This window comes from Camellia sinensis, chromosome 5 (assembly GCF_055761805.1).
Source record: "Camellia sinensis isolate YWXY chromosome 5, ASM5576180v1, whole genome shotgun sequence".
NCBI lineage: Eukaryota > Viridiplantae > Streptophyta > Magnoliopsida > Ericales > Theaceae > Camellia > Camellia sinensis.
The window spans coordinates 141,543,191-141,567,985 of NC_138965.1; the positions used below are offsets into that span (position 1 = coordinate 141,543,191).

The following is a 24,795-nucleotide window of genomic DNA, read 5'->3' on the forward strand; positions in this document are numbered from 1 at the left end:
GGTCGGTTTTGACGGATTGGTATATCCGCTGCTCACCCTCTATCCCTAACACATCAGTTCAAACCCAACTCAAATTTAACTCATATTTCATAAAAAATCAAAAAATACACTTATTTAGATTATTCCAAATAACCCTTACTGATACACCAGAAGGCCAAATTAAGTTGACTCCAAACGCTGCAGAGAGCTAATGGAGTCTAAAGAGCAACCTCTATTTGCTAATTTTAGCCCTAAATTTCCCTTCACTTCACTTTCCAACCAAGTAAGAGGGAAGAATTATTTACTTTTCACCAGTCTTTCCACCCTTTTCTCTTCTTTTATTTTGTCTCTCTCCAAACAGGCATTAAAATCGGATCTAGAACTTAAAAAAGTTCCATGGGACATATAAGCATATCTTTTCAAGTGAATAATGTTCTAATGTCAATAATATGCAACACAAACTACACAATCATATATGCTATGATGCCAAAATACACATTTTGATTAACATAACTGGTGCAGTGGTAAAAGCATATGACCTTTGGATCAAGCCATGTCACCAGCCCGGGATCAAGTCCCAGAAACTGAGAAACCCCATAAAAATTCCACGTTTTTTACATGAAAGCTTCAAAAACTGTCCCAAGTCACCAATTTTGACAAACTTAATCCTCACCAAGTAACCATAAAAACAAGCATGATTCATTTTGACAAACTTAATCCTCCTCTAGATTGATTGAATCCTTGAACTTTCCATACAGAATCTTCTTCAACTCAGTCATCTGAGCAAGTACAGAGTCCTTCTCTTCTTCCAGCTTCTCCAAGTTCTTGCTAGTTACCTCCTTCATCTGCTCTATTCTGTTCTCCACTTCTTCCCTAGGCACGTGTGCGAAAACCTCCCCTATCTGGAAACGGACCACTTCCTCGTCAGTGAGAATCAATTCGTTGCTTGCATCCTCGAGATTCTCATTCGTTTCCTGTCAGAAAAGGAGAGAGAAGAATAGGAAAAGTGATGCATTAAATCACATGAGACAGCAGTCGAGAAAAAGCCTGGCACAACTCAAATATGCATGCATGCTGCACCCATATGAAGATTACGGAGGTAAAAAGATGACCCAAAACAAAAACATATTCAATAGATTCAGTGACATCTTTTACAGACAAGATTCCCTCCCATATTGGTGTAGCACAAAAACTGACCCAACCCTTATTACATTTGCAATGAAGATCAAAGACATAACTGGTTCCAGTGGAGGACTACAAGATTGAAGGTCACACCAAGGACGTACTAGATCAACAGGACCGGATAGTTTGTAGCAGAATCCAGAAGTTGGTGTAAGGCATTTTCAATTTTGAACACATGTATTGGGACTATGGCAAAGTATACAGCTGAAATAACTCAAAAATGCTGACTTTGAATAGAGATCACTATAACTAAAAGTTTCATTCTCAAATGCTGGACTCCCCTTGAGGAAATATTTCATACTTGTCCACATTAACACACATATGATGCATGTTCAGTATTTTTACATCAAAGGGTCTGCCTTGCTCAATTTTTTCCTTATTTCACAACCGACACTCCCGTGGAGAATGTCAAATATATGTTCTAGTAAATGGCATAGTATTAGATGCCCCGTGCTTATACTTTTAATTTAGAACTTACAAGGGTAATATGCCGAACTGGTGAATATGGTTTTGGGTTTGTGCACTGAAAACCAAAAGATTATTGACAACTCAATTGGACTTGGTGAAAGAGCAATGCAGAAGGGCAAAAAAAGAGTCCATGGTAATATTGATAATATGTCTCTCTTTCATTGTATCTTCTTGATGCCAATTAAGAATACAAGAGGTGGACAGCCAAAGTAACCAGAGCATTGAAGGAAAGCTTTGAGAGAGTCAATTCTGAAAAGCATGAAAGGAGGAGCTTCAATTGTACACGTAGAAAAATAATATTTGAATCATACAGATATAAATATCATGCTAAGGCCTCATTTGGGAAGCGACCGGTTTAGCCAAAAAGCCAAAAAGTTACTAAAAAAACCAAAAAGCCAACAACCCATACCAAAAAGTCAGATTCCCTTTTCTCTCTACTTTTTGCACATCTTTTCGTAAAAAGTCAAAAAGTCATCCCAAACATACTAGTTGTTTTTATGTCACATTTTAGCCAAAAAGTCAAAAAGTTACTTAAAAAAGCCAGTTCCCAAATGAGGCCTAAAAATCACAAAAGCAATAAATGAAGAAAAAAATTAACAAAAAACTTGTAATAGCAAGCTGTTTTTCCCCCCTTGTAGCTATCATCAGATCAAGATTTCAAATAATGGTCATATGTTACTTTGTCTAGGTTGTCCTTAGTAGAGAAGCTAGTTCTGTGAAGAATAACTTGCATTTTTCAACTCCACTAAAGGAACCATATATTTATACAAGGGCTTAACTCCACTCCAAGAGCAGTAATCCATCTTCCCAGAAAATGCATGAAATGCCTTGTTGACTCAACCAAAAGAGACCCTTATATCCCGCTTCTACTCCATGATATATTGGAACACTTTTTGCTCAAGAGTGCCCTGAATATATTATGTTAGTCTTAGTCACACTATTCAAGGCACAAAGGAGAGTATTCTACCATTAAAAGACATGTTTAGCATTGGTGTTTGTCGCTCAAAAGCTAAGACACTACCCCTGGGCCTATCCTCTGTATGCAATGACAACGTGCGCTCATGTTTGTTATTTACTCACCAAACCTGAATTAATTGCTCGTACAACCCTATGGCTCCTTTCTTTGGAAAAATTTGACATTGTCTGAAAAATTCCTAGGGCGATCAAAAGATGAGCAATGGAAGTTTTGCTCACTCAGTTTCAGAATGGAGATTATCAAATCCCTTCAAAGGAATTAACTGGAGAGTAGTTTGAGGTCATAATAGTGGAAACAGTGGGATGGGTGCTAAGAGGGTTGACATGTCTGTCAGTTGCCTCAATTTTAAGATGGTATGGTTATAAAATTTGGACCAACTTCAAAATATGGTCACCATGTCAGCCATTAAGGGTCATGGAAAATCAGCCAAAATCCTAGTTATTACCAGACCAGTATGCATTCCCTCACACACAAAGAAAAAATAAAATAAAATAAAAAAATAAAAAACCAAAATAGATAATCTGATTGCTTATATGAGGCTTTCATTTCTTGTCTCCTAAAAATGGACACCCATTTGATTGAATTTTTGAGTTAACAATATCATTTCCAGTCTTCTCTTCCATATTTGTTCCACTTTTGGAAGAGATTCTAATAGTCTTTTTACTCATACAGAGAGTAACTCGCCATTCATATTTTAATTATTCCTAAGCATTTCCTTTTTCTTTGTTCTTTCTAACAAACAATACCTATCAAATGAAGACACATTAGGCTGAATTCCTTAATTTTGAATAAAACCAATCTCAGATTCTGCAACAACAATAATGAAAACACAATCTCAAATCTAAAACAACATAACAACTGAAAATCAAACAAAGTGACAAGTCATACAATGTGTGAAATGTGTAGTTACCTTAGCGATCTTGATCTCATCCTCGAGTTCGTGAAATCGGTTGTTTAATCTACCAAATTTGTTGATGTTCTGTTGATCCTCCCATGTCACCTCCGTCTCTGAACCCCCACCCTTTTCCCAATCAAATCGTGTTTGATTATCAGACCCCAAAATTGCAAATTAAACACACATACAAGAAAAAAAGAAGATTTTGATTGAGTTTTTGCTTTACTTACCTGTTGCATGTTTGATTCAAGAAGGTGATCAGAGAGAGAGAGAGTGAAAACCCTAACTTCGGAGCTCACTGCACAGACAACACCGTACGCGCACACAGAGAAGCAGCACCGAGTACTGGAACTCGGGAAAGGGGAGAGAGAGAATTAAAGGGTTTGAGTTGTATCAGGTTCCTTATTGTACAGTTCATTAGGTTAGTTTGAGCAATCGAGTGAGGGAACGGATCACAATAAGCTAACCCGTTCAAACGGGTACCCACCTCACCCGACCCTAACAACACAGATTTGGACCATTTTTCGGGTCGGGTGAGTACAAAGTGTTTTTTTAGTTCGGGTCATACCCAGCCGTTTGAATTAACAACTCAGTATATATTTATAAAAAAAAAAATCAAATTAGTAATAAATTTTAATAATTAAAATCATATGTTTTTTCATGAGTTAGTAATTATTTTAGAAAGAAAATACTGATTTGTAAATTCTCCTAGAATTTTGGGTGCAGTTGAAAATTAGTTTGTGTTTTTTAAAACAAAACAAGGAAAACCAATTAAAAAATGATTTGTCCGGACTCATGTGAATCTAAACCATATATTTTGTAAAAGTTTTCGTGTATATTGTCTTAAAAAAAATTAAATTAATTTTATAATTGTTTAGATTTTTGAAACGGGATCTATAATGAATCCTATGAATTCAAATAACACTCTATTTTAGATCATGGGTTGGATGTAAGCCTAGTTCTTAAAAAATGACAAATTGCTTTCATAGATTGTATTGGAAGAATAATTTTTGCAACTTAGATGGTGAGTTTCCTACAAATTAAAAAGTTAATAATAAGAAAATAAAAATTAAAACATTCAAAATATTTGTTTGACAAATTGCTCTCATAGATTGTATTGGAAGAGTTATTTTTGCAACTTAGACGGTCAGTTTCCTACAAATTAAAAAGTTAATAATAAGAAAATAAAAATTAAAACATTCTTCTTTTATCTTCTTAATGATTAATTTTTTAAACTTATTTGCATCAAATACTCTAGCATAATTTCTTTTTTAAATAATAAATAAATAAAAACCACAAGCAACTCTTGCAAAGTTGCAATCCCAAATTCAGCAAATAGAGGGAGAGTATTTTTTGACTTCACACAATCTAAACCTCTCAATTTCATACCAACAGCTAAAAATTTTCACCACTGAATTTAGCAAATTCAAATTCATTTTTCTTAAACCTTCTTTAATTTTAATCATTTCCACTTTGCTCAAAAGAATAATGTGAAGAGAGCAAAGTGTAGTTTTTAACTAATTTTAGGAAAAAGAGACAAAAGACTAAGCATGAAATTTCAAGCCAAACTTCATACTTCACTCTTGTAACACTGTCAATCTATATCTATTCCACATACTCTACCAAGCCTCAATTTGGAAGCAACTCAGACAAGGATTATTTGGATACTTCATAATGCAAATTCGTTATTGAAAAAAAAAAGACGAGCAACTCCTCACATGAGACTCCCACTAAAATAGAATTTACAGAGGGCAAGATGTACAAAATATTTCATCAACAGGACTGTTTTTGTGACTCAAACCCGTATCATCATTAATGCCAATTCAACCTTTAATACAAACATACTAATTACGAAATTCCCATAATGTGAATAACAAATGTCATAAAAGAAATAAATGTGCATACAAGCCTCTGTGTCACCAAAAAAGCTCACAACAAACTTTATCGTTGGGCCAAGCCGCCCTTTAATAAAAAGACAACCAATTATTACAAAATTTCCATAATGTGAATAACAAATGCCACAAAGAAAAAAATAAATAATAATAATAAATATGCATACATAAAATCACGCCGAAAATGCATCAGACTGCCAATGTGTATGTATAGCTCTTAAAGATCAAAGAAGGGATATGAAGTTATTGACAAAGGGGATGGTAAGAGATGAAGAAGAATGAAATAGTACTATTTTATGCGGGTTGGACCCTTCGCGAATAAGACAGGACCATCACAAAGTCCTTGGCTGAGCTGCCGACAGAGGTCGGTATTCTCTTTGATGCTGATGCTGTCTTTAACCACAAATCTACCAAGTTCTGTAATTGCAGAGTTGGAAGCACCGGTTGACCCTGGCACGTTATCTCCACCTGTAATGTAAGACATGAAATATAAGAAGCAGCGCAATGAAACATTACGACATTTTTTTAAACATAAAATTTAACTTGGAGACCAAGCATTTACTTTAGGATTGTTGAATAACAATTGCTACTTTGTCAACAAGAACAGTGTATGCATAGGTTTCAACTTTTTGTTGAATTATGCTTCTAATTGGAAGATAAACAGGTGGTCCAGTGATGTAGAATGTAGTAGGAGAAAGAAGAGAGAACAGGATGAGAGGAAGAACGCTAGGGTTAGAGCCCTAGTCATAAGGCCACAGACTTGACACTCAGTTTTATGAATCCAAATATCAATAATGAAAAGCAAAACCTAATATTTATCGGACATTAACCCTAATTAAAATAAGATACTAAATCCTAATAAAATTGGAAACCAAAGACTCCCAATAAGACTTATAATTAAATTATAGTTTAAAATAATTAAATATAAATATTAAAACATAAATTATACAATAAATTAAATCTCCATGCCAAACTTTAATGTGCGCACTATCAGCATCACCTGGGCTTGCAAAAGCTGGGATGCTCGGCAAGAAACTACCACCCATTTATTGATGATGGTCCAAGCACAATGCGGTGAAGAACCACGACTTCAATGTGATCCATAACACAACCCAAGAGGAATGGCCTTTATAGTTCTTACAAATAAACAACTGTTTAGATGTCTCATCCTTATTACTTTCCCTTAATTGTTTTAAGTTGAAGCCTAACAGATAAAAAGCTTTAGAAGAACCACCCAATACTGTGATATTTGCACCTGTTAATTATTCTTGATGATAAATGACAACGATTGCCCATAAATCTGAAGATAACGAAGTAAATAAAGATTACCTGCAAAGCAAGCAAATATAGCAAAAGGGGAAAAGGAGGAAAAACATGGAGTGCCATGATACTAGCTCCTTCCCCATGGAGAGAGAGAGTCCTTGTTTAGCTAATAGATCAGCTTCAACGTTTGAGATTTGAGATATGTGAATTCCAAAGAAGAAGCTCCCTAAGATGAAGAAACATCGTAAATTTGTACCATGGGATGAAAGCATCCCTTAACACTTCTCTATTTGCCCCTCATGCCCACTATAAATCCTTTTCTTACATGATGGAAGAATGCTCCTACTCACTGCATGATAAATCTTTCAATAATCCATATCAATATCAAATATTACATGTTCAATCAGCATCACTCGTTAATTAAAATTTGTTTTTAGTTCTAAAATAACTCACCACAGTGACAACCTAAAGGAACAAGATCAAGAAAAGAAACCACGTTGGATCCTTCAGTTCAGTAAACAATGGTTTTGGTTTGGATAACACCAAAAAAAGGAAAGAGAGAAAATAAAAGGAAAGGGAAAAAAAAAATGCAGTAGCATTTTGCAGTATAGTTCCAGGTTCAAAATTCAAACAAGGTCTAGTGGTTGTTTAGTCTTGTGTTCACTCAGGCTGGATAGACTTCAAAACAAATCAGAAAGAACCCTGGCACCTATAATATGAAATGAAGTAAATATATTACAAAATGAAAGAAAGAAGAAAGAAAAAAAGAAAAGAAAAAGGAATTCACATGATTTTCTCTCCAGCAAAAGCCTAGGACAAGAAAAAAGATGAAATATGATTGTTACAATTTTATTATCAAATTTGTCCAATTTATTGCTTAACAAATAAGAAAAAATCAAGAAAACTACAAATATGTGCTAAAATAAGAATACATTTCCATACCTTACATGTTGAAGAGATGCGCATCTTAATTCCTTAACAAAACTACTAGCCTATTTATTGTGGAAAAGAAAGCTGAATAGACTCACCTCAGCTTCACTTGTAAGATCAAGTTTCTTCACGAGGTACTTCTGGATAAATGAGACAGGCAAATTACCATTCCTGTGAGAAAGGAAAAACACAAACAAGTTAAATAAGTTATTTGACGTTGAGAAGAGGAATATGCCCATAGATGTCCATTGCCAACTTCATAACCAAGGTCACAATTTATGAAGACCATGTTACATTAAAATCTTATTTACACTATCTAAGGAACAGCCCACCCTTGAAAACCCACTTCCTGAAATTTTATATCATCTGGATTGGAACATTTATTTACGGTTTAAATTTTTGGTCACTTATTTTCACGCATGGACCATTTACCTTTCTCGGCCCAAGAGAACTGCCTCGACTCACACCTTATGACTATCTTACCCAGATGATTATTGGCCCAGTCCAACGTAGCCTGACCGCATTGGCCTAATATCCTCCCCTCTTACTCTCCCCAAGAGTTGTATCCTACTTAGGTTTCAAAATCAGATGCTCAACCTAATCTCCGCTACCATGTATACGTCCTTAGGCCCTTCCTCAGTATATTCCTCTTTTCATTAGATAACTTAAGTCAGTGACAAGAATATATTTTTGGCACAATTTGTCAATAAATTAATTTTGCAAAGTATTTGATATGATATACAATTCCTTACTATTTTTGGTAACAAAAATAAAAAATCAAGTGGCTCCTAATTTTTTTAAGGGAGTTCTGGAAGTGAAAAAGCGAGTACTTTAGGTATTGAACCCAAGCCACTTGATGCTCAATAAAGTGTTCCACACCTGTAAGTTATCTACAGAATAGATATAAGAAATCTTATTGAATATAAGTACATTTCAAAAACTTATTTTTCATTGCTTTTCCATGGCCATTTTCTTCTATTTTTTGGCCACAAGAAAACTTCTCTTTTCAAACACTACTCAAGCATAAGTCTGCATAGAAGAACATGCAAAAATGACCTGACAAACATGTAAATACTAAGTTCCTGTGATACAGACTTGAAAACAAAAATAACACTATCCAATTGGGAAAAATATCACTGACAAAGCTACAGATTAGTCATGGGACCAGAAAACTTACTTTATCCTCAAGTAACATGCAGATATCTGTGGCAAGGGAACATCTCCTACCCTGAAACCATTTAACATAGATAAAATGATTACCGATCAAAACTTGACATATCCCAAAATAAAATAAAAAAAATTGCATTATTTTCACCACTACAGGATATTCTTACTGGTCTTCTGAGGCAACCAATGAGAACCAAATTGGACATTTTCTTCTGTGCTGTTTGGCTCCAGGTATTTCAAGCATAGCCTGTGCCGAGGCACACAACCTCCCAGCTGCATTTTTTTTGTCAACTACACGCAACCTTCTTCGTTTGACCGGCACTGGAAGTGAGAGTGTTCCATTCTTGTCTTCTTGAACTTTTGATTTGTGTTGATGCTCCTTAACCTTGGTTTTAGGCACATGTACGTCATTTTCAAGAGCATTGAGAGGTTCTGATTTGGTAGGTGATGAGTCTTGTGAACCAAGTTTAGAAGACTTGGTTCTGTTTGCAGCTTCAACAAGACAATTCAAGGGTTTCCATAAATCGACATTCCCTTCCCATGCTTCAGCATCATTCTCCTTGACTTTATTAGGTATCTGATTATGGAAAGACTTGGTTGGAGATGAAATCTATAAGAAGGAATGGACAATCATATTCAAGACATAATTATCTACAAACATAGCTTGCAACAAAACCATGTCTAAAATATCAGCCATATAAACATGAAGAACCCAACTTCAAATTTTCTTTACCTGCCTTTTATCTTGAACAATTTTGTTAAGAGTATGAGGGGCACTTGAGCTCTCCGGGCAATCTTCGGTGGTAACTTCTTTCTTAATTGGCTCCTCAACGGAAATACTGGAACCTCGATTAGGAGCACTCTTTCTAGGAACAGATTTTGTTCTCCTTCCAGTTAATCCAGTCTGAATTGACACTTTAGGAGTGCTGACAACCAACGATGATAAAGATCTCTCCTTCCTTTTAATTGGAAGTGAAACCGAAGGTGTAAGCTCAGGGGTCTTAACCTTTCTTCTTTTGAAAGGGAAGATTTTGGCCCTTATATCTTGCAAATTGTGATCTGGCCTGCATATTTTCCGCGCACAATAAAGTGGATGTAATTACACTCAACATAGAGCGAAGTACATACATAGAATAGCCAAAGACACACACAAAGAGTCATGCATGAGTGCCCAAACAGACAGACACACACAGTCGCTAGCTCATGCCATCGTTTTGCCATGTGTTTTTAGAAAATGAAGCTAAATGAGAAAAAGTTGTGCGAGAGATACTTTTGTGCTTGCCGAATGAAGACCATGATTTTGCTATTTTAAATATAAATGGAGGCATGTATGATCTAGTTTAGTTGGTATATAAAATGGATGAATATGACATAAGTTGTGTCTTCATCTTTAAATAATGTATGTGTAGATGGTTGTGTAACCTTTAATGGCATTTTGGGAATGGGTTGAATGAAACTTAGACATTCATAAGTTTTGGCTTATTATGTTTCCGCCAATAAAATAAAGGTTTAATGAATAAACAAGATAAACAGGCTCACAGTTCCTTTAGTTCAGTCTAAGCCATTGGTAGGAAATCCTACTGGCTGGACAAGGTTCCAAATATGTGCATAGATATCCAAAGAGTTGTCAAATACATATGTGTTCTCAAGAATCATCCAAAATGCCAAGCTCTAACTGTGTGCACAAGAGAGAGAGAGAGAGAGAATCATATATACCTGAGTTTCTCCACTGGAACGCAGCCCAAATCGATGTTACATACAGGACAGGAATCCACCTCCTCGTCTGAAAGTTTCTCATAAATGCACTTTCTGCAAACTGGTTTAGAGTTCAAAACTTAAATACTGATAAAATAGCAATAAGGAAAAAGACGTAGAGATTTTTGACAGATCTATTAAACGACATTAGCACATGAATGCTATGGACACCAACAAAAGGAACAGAGTAGTTATAAATGCATGGCCTATTGTTTGATCTGTAACAATTAACAATAACTTGGAAACACAATTAAAGCTTTTCATATAGAATATCAGGGAACTTTAAAGTCTAGACAATGTGTCTTTGTTTTGTATTCTAACTGGAACGCTATGGGTGCTTCAGTATCTCCAATATGGACATAGTATATTAGATTCTCATCATTCATACTTTAGGTCGAGAAAGAATAATTCAAAATTAGTCTTTTGAATGAGCTTTGACCCTTTATCCAAACAAAGTTCTATCAACTGGAAATCCAGCAACCATGCAAAAGTTGACTGAAAATCTAGAACTATTACATCGAAGTTATTATAAAGTCAAGAAACTTATCTTAATCCTTAAGGCTCCATTTCTTGCAACAAATATTGTCTTATCAGAGAAGGGACATACACATCAAAGTTATATCCAAATCAAGAAATTTGTTCTAAATCTCAAGCATCCATTCTTGCAATGAGTTATCATTTTATTGGAGCAAAATGACATGATACTATTGGCTTTAAATGGTAACTACTATAATGGACCAATGGGATTTTCATCATGTTGACATGATGTAGAAAGAAAAAGATGCCCTCAGGTGAACCAAGGTAACAGCTGCAATATCCGTATCATAAATTGAGCACAATACTGAAACTGTTCCTAAACTAAGACCAAGCAGAGCAGCAAAGAATGCATTATAAAGATGCTGAATAATTCTTACGTCCATCAGAACCCAAATGGGTTTGAATGGATTACAAGCATGAAATGATACTAACAAGTAATTATAAAACTAACATCTAGCCAAGGAGAAATTCATCTATCAATTGCTTATATTTAAAATTGCCGACTTGACAACTTAAAGAATTAAACAGGTGCTCACTACAACCAAATTGTGTATAAAATATACAAACATATATATACCAACTGAAATCGTATACTCAGTTTCTAAACAGACAGTCCTGAAAAGAACTGTAGGAAGCCATACAACCTGGGGCCTCAGGATGGCCAACAAAGCCCCAATGGATAAATGAAATTAGAAAATTAGGAATGTCTTACATTATGAAATCCTGTGATTAAACAAAACAAGCTGAATGGCAGACATGAAATGACAAAATATCTGAATGATCCAAAGTACATATGAACTTTTTTTTTATCATTTTTTTATTGGCAACGAAGAAATTTTATTAAACTTTCTGGGAGATCCCAGACTTGCAATCAATCCCGATAATTATTAGGCGGAAACCAGCTAAATCAGATCCTTCGGTCTAGGTCTCCTTCTAAGAAACCAACCAACTCTGTTAGCAGTTAGCTTTTCGATGAAACAATTTTTTATTGACTAGGATGGGTGGCTCGGAATTCTCTTTCCTGTTCCAAAACAGCACAACTCTCAACTTAGGTCTGGCCTCAGGTAAAGAAGAAGCTTATAAAAGAAAGTGGAGGACAAGAATACAAAAAAAAACTCAAATTATTACATATAAGAAACCGCCATCCAATCCCTACTAATTAAAAAAAGTGAAATCCCTTTAAAAGGAAATGAAATCAAAACCCAAAAAGAAGAGATATGACATATCCCATATCCCCCTCTAAATCCACAAATTTCTAGTTGAAAATCCTTGCATTCCTGTCCAACCAAATCTCCCAAATATGGCAAAAATGGCACAATCCCAAAGAACTTGAGCTTTCTTATTGGTCTCAAATCCCCTATAATCAATCAATAACATCTGAATAAATGACAGAAGAGCCATGCAATCCAAATCCACCATATGAAGCAGTTTGTGTGACAATGACAAGGCTACAGGACAATGCATTAAAAATATGGTCAATGCTTTCTTTGTCAATTATACACAAGATACAGCATTGTGGAAGTAAAAAGTAATTAGATCCCCTTCTCTTAAACAAGTCATTGGAATTAATCTTTTTTACGATCCAAGGACCATACCAACACTTTAACTTTGAGGGGCACACATGCTTTATGAGGATAAAAAATGGGAATATTAGGGTCATCAATTAACTCATGAAACAAAGACTTGCAAGATAATAAATCAAAATTGGTCAACAGTTATGGAGGCAAAATTCATTTTACCCCTTGTAGTTTAAGGGCTATAGCACTTTACCACAATGTGGCTCAAATATAGATGTCACCTCCCATGTGGTTTTGGACTAAAGTCCAACAGTTAGATTCAGAAATGGTGTCTCTCGTACACATGGATTTTGAGAGTTGGGTACAAAAAAAAAATTGCATCAAAGCCAATTTTTTATTAAAAAAAGAAGAAGACACCATTGTCCTTATCTCCATCTTCTTCTTCCAATCTAGTTGATAAACCTAACCTTAATCCTAACCCCACCACCACCACCACCACCACCACAACCCCCACCCCACCCCCCCACCCCCCCACCCCCCCAAGCATCCTCATCTCTCCTCCCATTATTTTCTTCTTCACCCCCAACCTCTTTAGCTCTCCTTTTCATAGAACGCCAAACTCATCTCCCCCTCCCCCCCTCACATTCATCACCTCTATGCAATGATCCACGTACTCCTCTGCCATGATCTTCTCCAACGACATCCTCCACTTCTCACCATTCGTAACCTCTGAATCTTTGTATCACATTTGAAGGGAAGTATAGAAATGCTAAGAAAACAAGGAAATCATTGAATAACTAGATCAAAAACCCCAAGTTTAAAGCTAAAAAATCTAATTTGCAAGTTCGGAGTGCTAAAGAACCCATGATGAATTTTGTATCATTTACGAGCAAGAACAAGATATGGTGCCCAAAAACCCCACTGAAAGTGTTGTCCGTTCACTTTTTTCTCTTCTTGAGTTGATGACACATCAAATACATTTTGGCCTGCATTCAAAGAAGGAATAACTAGCAAAACGATTTGTTGGACTTGAATTAGAAAATGTTCATTCCTTCTTGGTTTTTTTGGGTTATAAATTTCCATATCTTAAGTTGGTAACCTATCAGTTACAATTCGTCCAGCATTAGAAGAATTACCAGCAGAATCGCTTACTAGATTTGAATCAGAATTTATTTATTTATTCCTTTAATCTTAGGTGCGTGAAATTAGATTTAAAAGTTAAATAAATATGATCCTTAATTTGCTCAAAAAGTTAATAAAACATTTATTTTTGGTAAGTAAAAAGAAATTGATTCTTAATTAGGTTAAAATAGTTTACAAATCTTCATTTTTTTCTTTGTAAATAATTTGTCGAAAAAGACAACAAAGGGTATAAATGTCTTTTTCTTGTTAACCCTAATGGAGTTAGTGTTGCAATTTAGTCCAAACCCATGTGGGGTTGTTTGCTTATACTTGAACTATAAGGGGATAAATTGCTCCAACCGTTAACCACAAGGGGGTAAAGTGAATTTTTCCGTATGGTGATGAAGAGAAGCAACAGCTACAAACACATAAAAACATTGTGATCATACTATGACAGGTCAAGCCATGTACATATACCCCAAATTGGCATCAACAGCTTAAGTAAGCATATCAAGATCCTTGTGTGGTTTGACCTACGGAGATTGTGGGGTCATTTACAATGAACAGAACCATATATAATCTCATTTAATATTTGACAGGTATGATGTAATTTGGCATATGAACAATTATCAAAGGCATAATAGTTCAACACGAATAGGAATAAAGACATAACAGAAGTACGAAAATATCAAAAGAAGTAAGCCTACAGAAATAGGTCATAGAATTTACTGCAACTTTTCTAACTCCGAGTGAACCATATCATCCAAAAAACTTACATTAGACAACCCTGCACCAGCAGAAAGAACTCAACCCAACTCAACAATGTTTCATCCCAACTATTTGGGTTTGGTTAGATGATTCCTGTTTCACCATTCCGCTTTAATCAAGGGTTACAATTTCAATTAAACCCCATTGAAAAGAAAGGAAAAGAATACACTAAAATATGCTCCATATAACCCCACATAATATCAACTCAGTTTAAAACTTTCACAACCTTGAGTCATGCAAGATACATTGCAAGATCTGCAATTCCTCTCCAATATATACGCAATTGGATAGTTTAAAGAATTTACACAAGGAAGAATGCAATTAGATAATAACATGGCAAAGCTCACGAGTCTTCACATTGATTTGAAACACAGAACATATACAAAGTAACACATCACAATCACGATATGCAATTTTAACATCCTTCAACAGCAATTTCCAGCGACTAGCACTAATATCAAAGTTCATTATCATAAAAAAACACTTCTCGTGTTCTCGTAGCGTAACCATTTAATAAGTACCCTTTTTTCTATGAAAATAAAAAGTGCACTAACTGAACTGCAACCACATAGAAGCAATAAACCCATATCATAAATTCAGCAAGCAAACCCATATCCAAAAAAATATATATATATTTGATACAGCAAACATATATGATAGCAACACAGTAGGAAAAAACCCATATCATAAATTCAAAGGATAAGAAGAACCCAGATCACAAAAACCAAAGCAAGAACCAAATTATCGTATGCAACATAGAAAGAGAGAAAGTAAAAGGGGATTAACATGTATGAAGGCATAGAGAGATTGTAGTGGCCTCTCTCAAAAGCTTGAAACAAAGAGGGCATGTCATCCATGCGCTTAGATTCTCACTCCGCACTTTCACCACTTGACTCGTCATCTCTCTCTATATCTATATCTATATCTAATTTCTCTGTCTAACCTGCATTCAACACTGAATCACCAAGATGAGGGATTGAGAAGAATTGTAGAGAAATCAGAGAAAGAGATGATTTTGGCTTAATGGGTACGTAATGAGAGCTACGGATCTGTTGATTGGAGCAATATGGGGGATTTTGAGCTGAAATTTGAAGATGGGTTTGGATTGTTTGGGAAAATTTTACGTGAGGTTGATCAAGAAAGAGAGAGAGAGAGAGAGAGCATGAAGAAGAAGAAGAAGAAGAAGCACAAGGGAAGGTTTTTGTAAGAAACATGCGATAAGAGATTGATCGAGCTCGGCGAGTAATACTCTGTTTACAGGAAAGGAATAGATAGATACCCTGCACTTCATTTTGGTCCCCATCAAGGGTCCACAACCCTTTTATCACTCCCACTGGGTTTTTTTTGAAAATTGTTTTTTGTTGGAAAATTGTTTTTTTTTTTTAAATTGTTTTTTTTTTTAGTGAGAATAATGTGTTAGTGAAATTTTTATTATTAAGAAATATCTTAATGAAATTTTTGTTTTAGAGTGATAGGTTTATAATTCTATCACATCGCTATGTTTATATATTTTTTTATATTATTATTTTTTATTGAATGATAAAATGGTAAGAGTGTGTTCTGACAATGATCAATTTGAATTAATTTTTTTTAACAAAAATGTTAGAGGTCTCAAAAATTCTACCAAAAGTTTTACCAAATGTCACACATGGGTGTAGGACCCACATGGGATCCACATTGTGTGGGTCCCACGTGAGACATTTGGTAAAATTTTTGATAGAATATTTAGAATTTCTAGCATTACTCTTTCTTTAAACATGTCGGATGATAGAGAATTAAATAGGTCCGACAATGTGAACGCTATATACATAAATTCATAGGTGGTTTATTAAAAAAACATGTTTTAATTTTTCAATCTTGTTGGGAACTTAATAATAAGAACTAATGATTCAAGATTAATCTCCGACTAGAATTTTAGAACCTCAAACTTATGTTGTCTTAATAACTAAGCCTCCGTTTGGGAAGTGGGTTGGCTTTTTGGCTTTTTGGCTATTTTAACCTGGTTTGGGAAGGGTTTTTTGACTTTTTGGCTTTTTTGGCTTTTTTTTTTGTGAGAGAGGATTGTAATGATTATGGGTTGGATTTGATGTTTTGTTTTTTGTGGCTAAAATAGCCTATTTTATTTTTTGTGACTATTTTAGCCCCAAACCAAGTTCCCAAACAAAGGCTAAATTACAAGAGAGAAGGCTCTATCACAAGGCTATCATCCTCGAGTGGTTATTACTTCTAGTGTTTTTGAAAAAAATTTACTTTGTCTCATCAAATTATTATATTTATATCACACTATTGTTGAATTATCAATTTGTATAATTAAACTGTTAATATTAGTTTATTTTATCCTTAATTAATAAGGCTAATACTCAGACGAAATATTGGTGGTGTTTGTTTGGGTTTTTTTGAGCCAACTTATGGCTTTTGAATTTTGAAAAGTTATTTTGGATTGTTTGGTTAAACTTATTTCAAACAGTTTTTTATTCTAACAACTTATTTTAAGTCAAAAAAGCTGATTCTGAGAAGCTACTCACCCCTTTCTTCTGATTATCAGCTTCTGCTGTGGACATGTTAATTTACGGTTATACTCTTAAATTTTTTTATTTTTTATTTTTTTTAAAAATAGAAAAAGATCCGAATGGACTATAGAATATTATTATTATTTTTTATGAGAAATGTAGACAAGTAGTAAATAATAAAAAATAAAAATTAATTGAAAAAGTCTATTCACAGCTTATTTAACAAACACTACTCAATAACTTAAATCTATAATCTAACAGTTACACCAAATAGATTAACAACTTCTGATTAAAGTCATAATCTATAATCTGTTAAGATATAATCTATTATCTGTTTTAACAGTTATACCAAACGCGGCCATCATATCTCGCTTATTGGTACACACGTGATTACTGAGGGTATTGATTAGGGATGACAATTTAAACCCGGCCCGACGGGGACCCGACTCCCCGACCCTGAATAGAGCGGGTTTCCCCCGAAAATTATCCTCATAGGGCCGGGGATGGTATCAAAAATTAATTCTCCGATGATTTTCGGGCCGGGGACAGGGATAGGTTTCCCGGCCCCGGACTCGCCCCGGCCCCGGTCCCGAATTAACCCCGTATAATCCCCGAATCTATATATATGTTTAGGTTATATATATATAAATATATTTAGGTTACTTTTTTAGACTATACACTACTCACCTCTCTTCTCCACTCACACTCACCTCTCTTCTCTCAGACTCTCTCTCTCTCTCTCTCTATATGTTGCAGTGCTCACGGGACGGCGTCTCTCTGACTCTCTCCCTCTCTCTCTCTCTCTATGCTGCGGTGCTCATGGCGTCGGCGTCTCCTCCTCTCTTTCTCACCGGCGTCACTTCTCCCTCAAGGCGTCGCAGCGGCGGCTCCTCTCCTCTCTCACTGGCGGTAGCTCCTCTCTCTCTCTCACGGTATGTCCTCTCTCTCTCTCTCACGGTATCTCCTCCTCTCTCTCTGGGTATCTTCTCTCTAGTTACTCTCTCTCTCTCTCTATCTGTTTTTTGATTTTGTTTTTCAGATCTGGAAGTTCTGGCCAAGATCCGAGTTGAGGACTGAGAGACGAATCTGGTGTATGCTAGGGTTTCGCCATTTCTACTGTTGAATCTGTCGAATATTTGATCTGAAGTTGAATTTTTTTTTGATCTGAAGCTGTTAAATTTGTTATTCAATATTTGATCTGATGTTGTTGAATTTTTTTTGATCTGAAGCTGTTAAATTTGTTATTCAATATTTGATCTGATGCTGTTGAATTTTTTTTTTGATCTGATGCTGTTAAATTTGTTATTCAATATTTGATCTGATGCTGTTGAATTTTTTTTTTGATCTGATGCTGTTAAATTTTTTTTTTTTGAATTTGTTAAATTTGTTATTCAATATTTGATTTGAAGCTGAATTTTTTTTTTTTTTGGCCGGGGACTTTTCGGGGTCGGGGAAACCCGATCCCCGTTGGGGGGCGGGGGCGGGGGCAGTGACAGTGACAGGTTCCCCGTCGGGGATTGGTGCCGGGGACGGGGGTATTTCCACCATCGGAGATCGGGGACGGGGAGTGGATCCCCGGCCCCGCCCCGTTGCCATTAGTAGTATTGATGCACTTTGCTCCATAGTAATATATCAATACCATGTTAAAAAAAAAAAAATTGCTTTGATAATATTAGCTAAACACAAAATATAATTAGTTGTAGCAAACTATTATTTCTTGATACTTAAATTACACAAATCACTGCATAGAGAACAAAGCATAACCAAAAAAAAAAAAACTTGTGCCGACTGTTGTGATATTTTGTAAAAAATATTGATATTATTATTGGATTAAGGTAAAGTAAACTAATATTAATAAAATAAAAGAAGTGAGACGAGTGTGATGTATCAATGCTTCAAGCATCTCAAAGAAAATAATTAAATAAGGCTTGTTAGACATTTTAGACAATGTATATAGTTGGGACAAACCTCAAGTTTTGGTCACATTATATGTTGACTAAGAAATCAACCATATTCAAACAAATTATATGTGAATGGATTTGATTTGAGGGTGAATAATAATAATTAAGCATGCTAGTGTTGGGCTAAGTTGATAGCCCATCATATAGTTTTTGTCTGTTAGTTATATTTGGATTAATGAAAAGGACATACAGTACAGAGAGATCTATTGTTGTGTTGGGCCTTTTGGCATCTTATATATGTTACTTTTCTCTTTTTGTTGAAACATGAAGCCCAAAGTCCTTCAAATTTGGGCCAGTTTGATACCAGAGATAGCAATTATTGCTATGGAAGCAGAACTTTGAGACATCTCGAGAGTAATAATCATGCTAGAGTTTCTGAAGTGAATGGTCTGAAACTTCTATTTTCATACATCATTTTTTCTTAATGCACATAATTTTTTTTTTTAAATTACATCTCAGTCCCATCTGTCAAAAATAATTACAAGGTGATGGGAAAGTTTAACACTTTAATAATTAAAGTTTATATACTTACTATTGATGTGAATTTTTTTTATTTTTTCAAATCCACTCTGAATTATTATTTCCCTTATCTTTTTTGGTTCAGAAGAAATCAACTTCCACTTGTCTATGCACAATTTTCCCCCAAGGCTATCAACATTAATTGAATGACATCCACCTCTCATTTTCATTATTTCTTTCATTTCAAAATATTAGTCACTTATTTTATTTTTAATTGTCTCAAAATATTAGTCTTTTTTCAAAAATCAAGGAATAAAGTGATATTAATTTACTATTTTGCTCTTCTTTTAAATTCATTAATAACATAAAAATTATAGTTATGACAATTGATATTTTCAAAAAAAATGTACTATCAAAGGGTAATTTTAAAAAATTAATATTTTTAAAATGTAATAATTTTACATATTTTTTTTCTTAATTTGAATGTATTTGAATATTAACTTGTGAAATATAATTTTAAATAATATCATACATTCGATTAATTTGTTAGTATTGTGTCATGATTTGAAATATATAATAAATTTTTTGTTGTTTGAAATTATTTTTTAAAAAAAAAAGATTGTATGTTCAATGATATTTTTATTTTTTACTTATATTTTTAACATGCCCATCTCACTCAAATCGTTTGTCTAAAACTATCAAAATATTGAACCAACCCACTGATTTTGATGATGGATGGGTTGTCAATGAGTTAAAAATTCTCTATCGGCTAAAGTTCGTTTGGTTGACAATTTTTCCTTTTAAAATTAATCCAAACCAATTTGGATATACCTTTATCATTTACTAAAGCGTCATTATTTATTTTTGTTGGTCAAATTAGACATTTCTTACTAATTATATTTTGTTCACATACTATCAAAATATACAAATAAAATAAAAATTTGATTAATTCAAAATGGTAGTCTATCATTTTAAAAGAGTCACAATTTTAAACCAATCAAATCTTATTTTTTCGTTCACACGCTCACAAAATGTGAACCATCAACCCGGCGCAGATCTAGGGGGACTGCAAAGAATATGCGACGTCATCCATGTTTGTTAGCCAAGAAAATTAAGAGAGAAAAAGTGGGTCCATATGCAAAAGGGCCTAATATTCATTCAAGGAAGTTGCTACTAGTTTGAAAAGTCTTCATATGCAAGCTATTAATGCTGTTCATACCTCATAAATTTGAATAGAAATTTTAAACTTATGGGATATGAGTAATGTTAGGAATTATAAAAAAAATATCATAAAAATAATTATGAATTTTTTTTTTATTTTTAGATTACATATGTAATAAAACATCACATACTAATCAAAAGATGAAAAATCTTCATAATGCATTTTATGATATTTTCTTCATGATATCTAACATTGTTCGATGGAATAAATATGAATGAAATATTAGTTAAAATTTTAGGTCAAATATAGTGGTAGTCCTTGAATTTTATCCGTTGTATCATTTTAGTTCTTATAATTTCAATTAGCTCGATTTTGATTATTCATTTTAGATTTTGTATTAATTTAATTCAACTGATGATGCCGATTAAGGTGTTTGAAGAAAAACGGTTACGGAGTTAATTGAGAACTTACTGAGTTAAACAAGTTTATAATTTTTCTTACAAAGGCATGACGCACAAGTTTATAATTTTTCTTACAAAGGCATAACACGCGTCGCTTATGTGCACATTTTTATCGGAAAACACAAACATTTGTAATCAATTGGATTAACTTGAGACAAAATCATAAATTTATAGCCAAAATTGAGTCACTTTAAATTGTAAGAATCAAAATAACACAAGGACGAAAATATAAGGACTACCAATATAATTTATCCTAATTTTTTTTCCTCTCTCTCTCCATATCTCTATATAAATTTAGGAGAAATATCAAATCAATGATATTTTAAAAAAATAACTATGAAATAATAAATTTTATAAATATTAATAATTAAAATTTAAAAATTTTCTATAAATATACAATTATTTTTTTAAAAATTTCACTAGATTTAATTGCCCCATAAATTTATGATCCAATGCAATCCAAATAAAAGTATCCAAGTCTTGAAGTCTAAAGAATCTATTTTTGACTAATAAATGAAGTATCCGTTTCTTTCTAGTCTTTTTAATAAAAGGATAACCTAACAAAAATAAAGATTGGGTCCTTTAGATAATAAAGGCATAACCTAACAAAAATAAAGATTGCCCGTATGCATGCAGTGGGACCACTCAGTTTTTTTTTTTTTAAAATTGGATAAATTACAAATACATCCTTGAGGTTTGTTTAAAATACAGATTATCCTGTGTGATTTTAAAAATTATAAATACCCCATTGTTAGAATTTTTTATTTAACAAAATTAACTAAGAAAAATAAAATTCATATTTGCCCTCCTATACAATAAGAAAATTACCTAAATTATTAATTGAAACATTTTTCTAATATCATTAAAAACTGTTAATTGACTCGATGATTTGTTAATAAAATTGGCTATTTGTTATAAAATTAGAAACTTCTGAGGGTGAAATGTAATTTCTAAAATCACAGGGACGATTTGTATTTTAATCAAATCTCAGGGAGTATTTGTAATTTATCCTTCTAAATTCTATGTTGACATAGCAACAAATATCTAAATGGGTAAATTACAATTACATCCCTCGTAGTTTACGTAAAATATAGATTACCCTTTGTGGTTTAAAAAATTATAAATATTTTATTGTCAAAATTTTTCATTTAACTGAATTAATTAAGAAAATAAAAATTTTAACTTCTCTCCTATACAATAATAAAATTACTTAAATTATTAATTGAAATAAATTTATAATATCATCAAAAACTGTTAATTGACCGGAAAATTATACTTTGCTCCTGGGGCAAAGCCATGCAGTGCTTCAAATTGTATATGATTGGTTAAAATAGTAGACCATACCACTTTGGTGTCTCTTTGGAGGAAACAAACGGACAAGTGTCAAACCTTGAGTAGTGTGGAGCAATGCTCCAAGACCACCTAATACGAATCAGGATCCTCTCCTTGAGGTTTCTACTTGACTTCCTACTTACTGGATCATTAGGCCCACTTTTAGGCCCAATTTCGATAATTCGAACCGTTCATATTTTAAGATTTGTTGAGTATATCATACTTGTAAAAAATCAAGTTGATCAGTTATCAGAAAGCATGTGTTCGAAAAAACTGTTTATTAAATTTTTTTAAAAAATAACTTTTAGTTAGTTTTCTGAACACATACTTTCTGATATTTGATCAACTCGATTTTTTACAAGTATACTCAACAAATCTTAAAATGCAAACAGTTCGAATTATTAAAATTGGGCCTAAAAATGGGCCCAATGACCCAACAAGTAGGAAGTCAAGTAGGAATCTCAATGAGAGGATCTTGATTCACCTAATACCTTCTTTAATTAACTTGATGATTTATTATTAAGGGATAAATTAGAAATTTCAAAGAGTGAAATATAACTTTCAAAAATCACAGGGAACAAATCATATTTTAAGCAAATCTCAATGGGTGTATTTGTAATTTACCTTATCTAAATTTTTATACATATTTTAAGCAAATCTCAATGGGTGTATTTGTAATTTACCTTATCTAAATTTTTATACAATAAAACAAAAAATGAAATATGAGTAGGGTTGTATTTCTCACATGTTAAGATTTCAACACGAGAGAACTTGAGGAGCGGCCTTCTACAAATTTTATTTCGATGATTTAAACAGTTCATTTTGTAAAGCCCTTAATGTGTATCATTCAAAAAAAAAAAAAAAATTAGGTCAATCCGATAATTGTAACATTTTCATTTGTCTCTAAAAAAATGGATGGTCTATTTCAAAAATATATATGTCGTCTATTTTTTCGGAGATAAATGCAATAAAATAAAAAAGTTACGATCATTGGATCAAACTAATTTTTTTTTTATGAATAATACACATTGAGGGTTTTACAAAATAAACGGTTCAGATCATCGAAACGGAACCCGTTGTAGACCTTTTAAGCCCCTTAACTTCTCAAATGTTGAGATCTCAACATGAGAGAAACCCAATTGATATGGGTACGACAGGGTTTTATAATAATATATGAGATTTATTTTTTATTTTTTATTTATGTCTTATTTTATAAAAAAAAATATACATTTCATTTTTAATAGTCGATTTTTTTTTTAAAAAAGTAAATTATAAGTACATCTCCTGAGATTTGATTAAAATACGAATCGCCCCTAGTGGTTTTGAAAATTACATTCCATCCCCTGAGATTTCTAATTTCATAACAAATTGTCCATTTTATTAATAAATCATTAAGTCAATTAACAGTTTTTAATGATGTTAAAAATATGTTTCAATTAATAATTTAGATAATTTTATTATTGTATAGGAGAGCAATTATGAATTTTATTTTTTTAGTTAATTCTGTTAAATAAAAAATTCTAATAAAGGGATATGTGTAATTTTTCAAATTACAGAGGACAATCTATATTTTAAGCAAACCTCAGGGAGTGTATTTGTAATTTACCCCAAAAAAATGAACATAAGTTATTAATTATATGGAAAATGACTTAGACCCCCACGACCCCCTTTCTCTGATTGGCCAGTTTTTTTTTTTTTTTTTCTTCTCCTCCAATCACCAACCCCCACGTGTGTGTGGGGTGGTGGGAGTGGTGATTGGAGCGGTCTCAATCACTTCTGTAATTATATTTATATTGGGTCAAACTTTAAGACATGACAACAATCACTTTACTCATAATCATCCCAATGAGATTAGAGTGATAATTTGTTGGCTTCACTACAATAATCGTCCATAATCTACACCAATTTAATTCGTTATTATTCACAAGGGTTCTACTGGAAGTTGGCTAATTTCTTCTAAGCAATGCTCAGAAAAAACATAGAAGAGAGTGTCAAACAAAAAACAACAACGATGACAGATCCATGTCTTTTCCGAGCTCTTCAACGACCAACTCTAATGTTGTGTTTGGTTGAGATATTTAAAAAAAAAAAAATTAGAAAAGAAAAGAGAACAGGTGTGTAAAATTAGGTGAAATCTATTCCATTTTCTTTTTCAAATTCTTTTCCAAATCCCTTAACCAAACACAGCGTAAATGTGTTTGTCTATTTTTGTGTTTTAAAGATTTTTTTTAAGTATCCATTGATGGTAATAGAAATAGAGGTTTCCATTTTAAATTATCCAACTAGCACATTTCCTAGCCAAGGTAGAGCTCTGACTTCTCAAATATATTAATCAGTCTGGATAGTTTAGGCCATTTTTCCACTCTTTTATTTAAGTACTTTTTGTACTCTTTTATTTTCTTAGCTTGAATTATTAATTAATGGCATGGTGATGTAGTTCCAATGCCACCAAATAACAT

The 24,795-nt window shown here is 33.3% G+C and overlaps 2 protein-coding genes across 9 annotated transcripts; both read right to left on the reverse strand.

Annotated features, from left to right (window-relative positions):
- Nucleotides 1-453: 453 nt before the first annotated feature.
- AIP3 (ABI3-interacting protein 3) lies at nt 454-4,699 on the reverse strand. The gene is made up of 3 exons (XM_028233838.2): nt 3,731-4,699; nt 3,516-3,626; nt 454-953 (listed from the first exon to the last, which is right to left on the reverse strand). Exons 1-3 carry the CDS (start codon nt 3,737-3,739, stop codon nt 693-695), a joined length of 381 nt encoding a protein of 126 aa, XP_028089639.1. The 5' UTR covers nt 3,740-4,699; the 3' UTR covers nt 454-692.
- A 663-nt stretch (nt 4,700-5,362) lies between these two features.
- Nucleotides 5,363-15,811, reverse strand: LOC114289986 (E3 ubiquitin protein ligase DRIP2). Of its 8 annotated transcripts, none has more exons than XR_014330214.1 (8): nt 15,238-15,765; nt 10,469-10,568; nt 9,486-9,816; nt 8,920-9,362; nt 8,763-8,813; nt 7,684-7,756; nt 6,722-7,004; nt 5,363-5,860 (listed from the first exon to the last, which is right to left on the reverse strand). XR_014330214.1 is itself a non-coding variant. In XM_082869904.1 (7 exons), the coding sequence occupies exons 1-7, from the start codon at nt 15,350-15,352 to the stop codon at nt 5,687-5,689; spliced, it is 1,287 nt and encodes a 428-aa protein (XP_082726030.1). In that variant the 5' UTR covers nt 15,353-15,811; the 3' UTR covers nt 5,363-5,686. The 8 variants fall into 8 exon arrangements, 2 of the variants coding, with proteins under 2 accessions (XP_082726030.1, XP_082726031.1); XR_014330215.1 differs by having other exon boundaries at nt 8,920-9,329; nt 15,238-15,757; XR_014330212.1 differs by having other exon boundaries at nt 6,722-7,017; nt 8,920-9,329; nt 15,238-15,757.
- Between the last annotated feature and the right edge of the window lie 8,984 nt (nt 15,812-24,795).